This window comes from Diaphorina citri, unplaced genomic scaffold, assembly GCF_000475195.1.
Source record: "Diaphorina citri unplaced genomic scaffold, Diaci psyllid genome assembly version 1.1 scaffold49465, whole genome shotgun sequence".
Lineage (NCBI taxonomy): Eukaryota > Metazoa > Arthropoda > Insecta > Hemiptera > Psyllidae > Diaphorina > Diaphorina citri.
This window is the reverse complement of record NW_007426779.1, coordinates 1-8,141: the sequence shown is the minus strand read 5'-3', so window position 1 is coordinate 8,141 and position 8,141 is coordinate 1. Positions and strand designations below refer to the sequence as shown.

Below are 8,141 nucleotides of genomic sequence, written 5' to 3'. Positions count from 1 at the left end.
ATTCAACCCTCCTGATTGGCTTGAATACAAACAAAATATGATGACTAGAGGAACTTGAAAAATTGCATTAGGACAGACAACCCAAGCCCCTAGGAGGTAGCCAGCTCCCCGAAGCTGTGCTGGTGGACAAGCCAGTAGTGAGGTTGTTAACAAACTAGCGGACATTCTGTCAGGGTGAAATCCTCTGTGTATAACATAGAGAGTAACTGCACAGCCACGAAAACAAACCAACACTGGTCAACCAAACTAAGATCTAAATTTAAGAAGGACGGACAATGGTAAACAATATCCATTGACAAAGGTACAACTAGAAACGAGCACAAGCTAAAACAAAGCTGCCCTACAATGTCTACTCGATATACCCACATATAAAAATGTAGCGAAACAGCAAATATGCTGTAAGCCCACTCGAACAAATGCCGCTCTTAGTATAATTATTAAAGCGAAGTATTTAAAACATGTACAGTATCTACCAAAATTTGGGACTTCCCTTGATTATGTTCAAACAGACAAACAATTAGATCAAGTACCTATTGAATGTCTCGTGGACTGTAATGGCTGGCATCGTCAGTATTGAATGGTCACAATCGACTAGGCGCAGTCAGAGGTTGCCATGTCAGGTCTACCTGGACCTGATACCTCGAACGCGCACACACCTATCAGCAAGACTGACAGGTACGCTGGAAAAAGTCTGCCTGTCCAGGTCTACACTGGATAGTCCCTATTACTTTGCTACAAAGGTCCGTTAAGATTGACGAATCTACGAAAATGCCCCCACTATTTATTTCTGCATGTGACTTTTCCTGTTCACACCTCGTGAAGGAGCCGGTGTGTAAATGTCTTTTCCAATCTTCCTGTAACTCCTTCTGTCCCTGAACCCTTGTCCATCTGTGCAACTCTTTCATATGCTCCTCGTCCTTTTCAACTCTTGACTCGCCAAAGTTTGACCCGGTTGTGCGTGTCCGTCACTTCTTCCCTTGATTTCAACCCGGCTGGACTTCCTTCCTTTAGATCAACCGGCTGGGATCCTCGGTTAGGTGTTTTGTGACCAAACAGAGAGTCGACTTGATTGCCATATATGCTTTTCATGTTTTCGAGGAAGTTCTGAGGGATGCTTGGTGGCGGAGTTGTTTGAGCTGCACAGAGAAGGAGAGTTGCGGATTAGATGTGAGAAAAAGACCAAGATTATCTTTGGACGATAAAAAGGAGATTATTTTGTTGAGTAAGAAAAAAAAAAATTAATATGAGTAGGTACGAGAGGAGTGAATAGAATAAAGGATTAACAAATACAATGCCTAGCTGAACCACAAGATGTCCATTACTTGTTTGCATGCCCAGCAAAACTCACCAACCTGAACCCTTCTTCCCTATAGAACAGCCCTAAAGAAGCTGGGGTTTTCCTTGACCTTGTCACAGTTTGATGGACGTGAGCAACAACAAAAACAACAAGAAAGGATGGACAAAAATGTCAGCCTTATTTGAGTGAGAAATACCTATATGGATTCCTATGAGAAATCCTTTAATCGAAATTCCTGTAGGCAGACTCCTAGGTTTGAAGCTATTGACCTCTGTGTTCTGTTGTAAAATTAAAACACAGACTCTGTGTTTTAATTTTACAACAGAAGTATTATTGACTCACAAGTCAAGTAAAAAAAGTATGAAAATGACATAGTAGTCAATCTCAAGCATTAGATAACTTACCAGTCAAGTTAAATAGCTGGTGTACTTTTTTCACCATTTTAAGATTGACTTTGTTCAAGACAGTGTCCAATTTTTCATCGTAATTAGCGTCTTCGACTTTCTTCACGGGCCTGGAAGTTGTTTTGTTCTTCAGCTTAACGTATTCTTTGTACATCTCTCCAAATTGTTTCACGATTCCGGACTTTTGCATGAAAACGCCCTTGAATGCTTTGGCCAGATTCAAAATGGACTAAGAAAAAAAAAAGAGGAAAGTTAGAGTAGGTAGTATAGATATGATAGAATTATTCATTAAAAAGATATTAACTCTTGCGGTAAGTTACAGGATCAGTTAAAAACAAATGGAAATCTATCAAGGAGAAGAGCTAACCCTAACCAGCCTAGCTAGCTGGCAGTCCCTCAAAGAGTTCTCTCTGCTTTTAAAAAATAAGTAGTAGAAACAGTAAAAGACATCCAATTTTCTCACTTTATCTCAGCGTAGAAGCTAGTTCGTAAGACCAGGGACCTATGCTGCAGATGATTCTCGTGACCACTATTCAGGGAAATTGCCTAGAAAAGTATTTTCCGTCCAAGGGCCAATCTAACCCATTACATTCAGTTTGCATTAATTCTGTTTATTGGATTTTGTTCTTTAAATTTTGAAGGAATATACATATTACTTACTTCTTTTTCTGGGGTGGTCCCAAGCGTTGTGGTGAAAGGATTATAGGTCACAAACGTCAGGTTGCACGTATGAAACGTCGGAAAATTATCGTCCGCCATTTTGAATTTGAGTCCTTCAATCGTGGGTAACGGGTCATCCTCTGTGGGTCTTGAATATTTTTTATAGGGATCCTCATGCCAGGGCTTTCGTTTGAATTCGGTGTTGTTCGGTAGGATACCTTTGAAAAATTTATGCAAGTAGCTTCCCACTTGAAAGTCTATAGGCTGTGGTGAGATGAAGTTTGCAAGGTGAATAACAAGAAGTATTTGTGGTAGCGCATGAGTTGCTGGATTCATACTGTAGTCTTGGGAAGTTGTTAACTTCCAAGGATCATCCTGTTAAACACATGGCATCTTTGACAAGCCTATCATTTGCTTCTGTATACAATTATACATACTTGTATATTTTGTCCCAAGTTTTGATAATTTTATTGTTTTAAGATACTTCTTTAAAAGCACTACTAAAACATTCGAGTGCTTACGTATTTGCTGTTTCCACTTTTTATTGATACAATAAAATTATTGCTTGTATAGTTTTATTTTTATGGATATTGTTTACCATTCGATTATAATTTAATCTTTTACCAGTGTTTTTTTCTCTGTTCAGTTACCCTTATGTAAGAAAATTACAGGAAATGTCACATATTTGTAAACAACCACTACTGGCATTGTCACCACACACTCGACAGCACTACTCGAGGCTTGTTCTGTCACTAATGACATTTTCAATTCCTTGTCACATATTGTTTCAAAATCAGGGGGTTGAATTAGAGACTTATTGGTCCTTCGACTCTGACTACCAGTATTTCTTAAGGAAAACTCGTGGTCAGAGTCGTTATTATAAATTAACACATCGTGGATACTGGTCAGACCATTATGGAATTTGACCCGAATTAAAATGTTGACCTCTTTAGATATCTAGGTAATACAAGTAATTACCTATTAGCTATTTAAAACCACACCTAAAGATGTATCCTACCTCTTTTAGAAAACGGCGTGCTTGTTGTATTGTGTAGAATTTTATTTTAGATCCTTCATAAAACTTTAAACACAAAACAAGGTCATTGTAAGAAAAAGTAGCATAGGTGTATATTTTTCACACACGAGAGAAATTCATTAATCTATGATTTTCATTTTTCATGTTAGTACAATACATATAGCAATAGTCAGTGTAAATGGTTAAAATATAAATTGTCATAAAATACAAACATCATATATGTGACAATTGTGACGGTTATTATCAAAGAATAATTACCTATAATAGTATATCCTCTACCCCCCACATTATTATTAGTCAACCTTTAGACATGTTAATTCTTTATTTATGAAACAATCCAAGTTACTTTGATAACATATATGTAGATATTTACAAAAAGAAAATATTTATATATATATATTTAGGAGAATTGAGTGAACCTACTACCTATTGCAAACCTTTGACAAACTTTACCAACGTTGAAAAAATTTTCAATCTTGGACAGATGAGGCTTCAATTTTTCTGACACTTTTTCAATGTTTACCAGCGTTCAAAAAATCTTTAATCTTGGACAGATGAGGCTTCAATTTTTCTGACACTTTTTCAATGTTTACCAGCGTTCAAAAAATCTTTAATCTTGGACAGATGAGGCTTCAATTTTTCTGACACTTTTTCAATGTTTACCAGCGTTCAAAAAATCTTTAATCTTGGACAGATGAGGCTTCAATTTTTCTGACACTTTTTCAATGTTTACCAGCGTTCAAAAAATCTTTAATCTTGGACAGATGAGGCTTGAATTTTTCTGACACTTTTTCTCGCATTTCTTTCCATGGCATTGATCGAACGTCTTCCGGAATGACCACCTGTCCTATCTTAGTTCCTACTTTAACAACAGCTGTTTTCACTCCTTCCAATACTTTGGACCCGGTGTTCTTAAGTGCAACTTTCACGTTATCTTTAGCTTCCCCCAATTTATCAGTCATCTTACTGAGAACTATCCGTCCTTCCTTTTTTAGATTGTCTGATATTTTCGAGTGAGGTTTGCCTAAAACTTTCAAAACCAATTTTCTCAGGCTGTCCTTGATGACTCCTTGACTCTTGTAATCACGGTCTTCTTTATTGCGTGTGTCTCGCTGAACACGTTTGAATATCGGTAAGGATTTCAAGATTTTCTCACATATTTTATCTTTTATTCGGCTCATTATTCCGTCTTCAGGGGAATCCTTTTCATCACTTTTTAGCAAGTTTGGATCGAATGTTTCTTGTGGGTATACTTGGCTCGTTTTCGCCATCTGTTCCTTATAAAGCTTTTTATTCTGTACGTGGTATTGGACTTCTTGTCTGTGTTTCAATATCGCATCGTTTTGCATGTATTGTTTCAGTATCGGATCATCAGTTATGCGATGTAGATCTTCATCCAGATCCACTTCATTCGCTGGAGTAAACTCATGTGTGTATGTATAATACATGTGCTTGTTCATCACATAGACTTTGGTATAGCCGTCGTTATGTACCGACTCCTCTTTATTGAAGACGTAGTTGTATAAACTTTTGAGCTTACTCATTATGTAGCTATTGGTTGTGTGGTAAGGGACAGCAAAGTCCTTGACTGGTCCTGGCTCGTCACGTCCTGATCCTTGAGGTAAACTATTGGCGATATAGGCTAGATAGAAGAGAGTTATGAATAACGTTTGATAGGATGACATATCTCTGTAGTGAACTGTACAAAATAATACTGACTACTCAGTAGGGATTATTTCAAGACTCCACCTATCAGTATATTAAATTAGATTTGAAATGTGTTCGAGCCTTCGAGATCTATTCAAGCAATCACGTTTACAGGACTACTAGAAACGGTACTTGATTTTCCTTCAAACAGTTTAGCTACAAACGGTAACTTGGTGAACAGATGTTTGATTTTGAGCCCCGTTGGTTTTCTCATGGTGAACGTATAATGGAAATACTTGACTACTACATGTATCGTGCTGGCTTTTCGTTTCAAGCAATGGTAACGATCCTTTGTTGATTTCTCTGGACGTCTAAAGATTTTATTCCAAGCTGACTTGAAGATTCTCTTGTACAGGGCGGGGGGAGTAGTCAGTTTTGATTTTTCGGGTTCAAAGGGCTCGAATAGTTCGTTCCAGGGTGGATTCTTTGAGTCGTAGCCCTGTTGATTTTCCGTGCTAGCGCACGAAATGAGGAAGCAGAACGTTGTGAAGAGTACTGGAAATAGAAACAGCACACTGTTCATATCTGTGTGTAACCGAAAAGTACACAATTAGACTCTTGCTCTGAGTATTTTAGTTTTAGTAGAGCTAACTACCTAAAAACTACCAACATTATAACGTCGGTCTGGGACTAGCATTAGAAAAATCTTTTGTAGAGAAGGAGAAAGGAGAAAACCTATTTAGGTATTTATTTACATCTGCATAATACAGTTTCATTCGAAACTGATTGTGAGTAAATTCCAAAAACTAAGAACAAGCAAGGCTATATCAACTTTGTTTTTTTTTTTTTTTTTTTTTTTTTTTTTTTTTTTAAAAAAATAATTTAAAAAAAAAAAAAAAAAAAAAAAAAAAAAAAAAAAAAAAAAAAAAAAAAAAAAAAAAAAAACAGTTTGGGTTGGCTTCAAATGTGTTTAATTTATGTTTGAACTATAAATATTGATTTCATTGAACACTTCTTTTATGAAAAACTGTATGATCCATTGTCATGGTAACAGCCCGTTTCTACACGGTGGAGAAACGATCTGAGCTGAGGGAAATGACAGGGTGGTTCACAAATATTGATGTAGCACAGTAGCACGCAGATCGACATTCTCAGGGGTACAAATACGAAGAATGTAATCGGGATATCTGTGCAAAAATGATGTTGAACCTTCCAGTAGATTTTATCTACTTAAAAATTGTTTTACAGTAGGTAATCCTTTGGGGAAAAAAACCCTCATTTTTTTTATTAATATTTATTAGAGTGTGCCAACATGGAAAAAACCTTGCCTTATCATTACAGTGAATATGGCTAGAAAGGTAAAAGTTGTACCTAGTGATGGATATTTAAAAGATAAAAACCAAAGTAGAGAGTAAGAAACAAACATACCACTGAATAGAATCAAGCCTCAATGAAGTCTTCATTTTGAAAAATAGCACAAAACTTCAAACAAATTATTATAAAAATATAATTGATTCAGTTCGATTCTAAGTGTTGTGAGTGATGCACGTATTTTCCTTGTAGTGTTATTTAAACTATTATTTGGAAATATTAAAGTGAATTAATTTTAAATAAACAATATAAATTATCAGTTACTAGCCCGATTCCGGAGACCTAAAATCTAGGTTCGAGTGGAGCACTTTCAAAGTACTATCTCAACCGAGATAGTACTTTGAAATTTGGAGTGAGAAGATGGGGGATGAAGATGAGCCAGGTGGACGATTCCCTTTGGATCGACGTAAACGAGACTTTGAGAAGATTCTTTATGAAGAAGGGGTAAGAATTGAAGTATATCGAGTCATCATACAGAAGAAAAGAAATCCCGAACAAAGACCTAGCATTAGTCAACTGAAAGTAGCAGATATTATATACAGAAAAATGAAAGTTGGTGGAGACATCATTGAAACCAAAAAGATAGGAAGAAACAGAATAATTGCTATCTGTAGAGATGCCCAGACTGCAAACAAACTAGTGGAAAGTGAAGATCTGAAGAAAGACCATGAGGTATTTGTTCCTTTCTCATTCATTTCGCGTGCTGCTGTAATCCGAAATGTTGATGTTGAATATACTGAAGAGGAATTAAAGGAAGAAATAGACAGCGGAGAATACAAAATACTGAGTGTGAAGAGGATGAAAAGAAGAATGTTCAGAGATGGAAAAATAACTTTTGGCGAGAGTCAGTCAGTGAAAATCTTCTTTCAGGGATCACAGTTCCCAGCAGCTGTATACTTGTGGGGAGTGAGATTGGCATGTGAACCCTTTATGCCCCCTATCATCCAATGTTATCGGTGCTTCAGATATAATCATACAATCAGTCAATGTAGAGGAAATAAAGTATGCAAGGTGTGTGGGAGTAAGGATGAACCACATGAATGTAACCTAACTGAATCCTGTATTAACTGTAAAGGAAATCATAAAGCGGATAGTGCAGAGTGTCCTGAGAAGAAGAGGCAAAAGTCAATCAAGGAACTGATGGCTTTCCAAAACCTAAGTGTCATGGAGGCAACATCAATGCTACCAAAGTCAAATGAAAGAGACATGTTCTCTGTGATAACGAGTAATCGATTCCAGGTATTTGAAAACTACAATGAAGTTTTTCCCGAGATGAGACAAAGCGGACACCAAAACCCAACAATAAGATCACGAACATTTGAACCATATCGACCCACTGCTCAAGCAAGAAGAAGGATTGGAATGGAACCGAGAATAAGAAAACAGACGGAAAACCCGAAGAGAAGAAGAAATGTTAATGGGTCACCTAAGGAAGTACAACAACAAGAGAAAAAGATATGCACACCAATACAAGCAGTGAAAGATGGAGAAGAGAGAGAAAAGAGAGACAGACCACTGGGACTAGTTGGTTACGAAGTATTCCGGCAAGACAGAAACTACTCAAGATACGAAATTAACAATGAAAATTATCAATTTCAGAAAAAAGATGAAGCGGAAGTAAAGACTGTAGAAAAGAAGAAAAAAGATGACATGAATAAAACATTAATAGACCTGAATAGTAGCACTAGTAGCAGCATGAGTCATGAATATATGGAGGCAGAAGTGG

General features: G+C 36.8%; 3 protein-coding genes across 3 annotated transcripts; 1 reads left to right on the top strand and 2 right to left on the bottom strand.

Moving 5' to 3' along the window:
• Positions 1–921: 921 nt before the first annotated feature.
• On the bottom strand, positions 922–3,123 carry LOC103523871. The gene is made up of 3 exons (XM_008488881.3): positions 2,362–3,123; positions 1,702–1,930; positions 922–1,136 (listed from the first exon to the last, which is right to left on the bottom strand). The coding sequence occupies exons 1-3, from the start codon at positions 2,695–2,697 to the stop codon at positions 922–924; spliced, it is 780 nt and encodes a 259-aa protein (XP_008487103.1). The 5' UTR covers positions 2,698–3,123.
• Positions 3,124–3,460: 337 nt separating this feature from the next.
• LOC103523870 lies at positions 3,461–5,117 on the bottom strand. Its single transcript, XM_008488880.3, has 2 exons — positions 4,175–5,117; positions 3,461–4,104 (listed from the first exon to the last, which is right to left on the bottom strand). The coding sequence occupies exons 1-2, from the start codon at positions 5,080–5,082 to the stop codon at positions 4,050–4,052; spliced, it is 963 nt and encodes a 320-aa protein (XP_008487102.1). The 5' UTR covers positions 5,083–5,117; the 3' UTR covers positions 3,461–4,049.
• A 1,452-nt stretch (positions 5,118–6,569) lies between these two features.
• LOC108254345 lies at positions 6,570–8,137 on the top strand (the record flags this gene model as incomplete). Its single annotated transcript, XM_017449349.2, has 1 exon — positions 6,570–8,137. A coding segment is annotated over exon 1 (1,362 nt), but the record flags the coding sequence as incomplete, so codon positions are not given.
• Between the last annotated feature and the right edge of the window lie 4 nt (positions 8,138–8,141).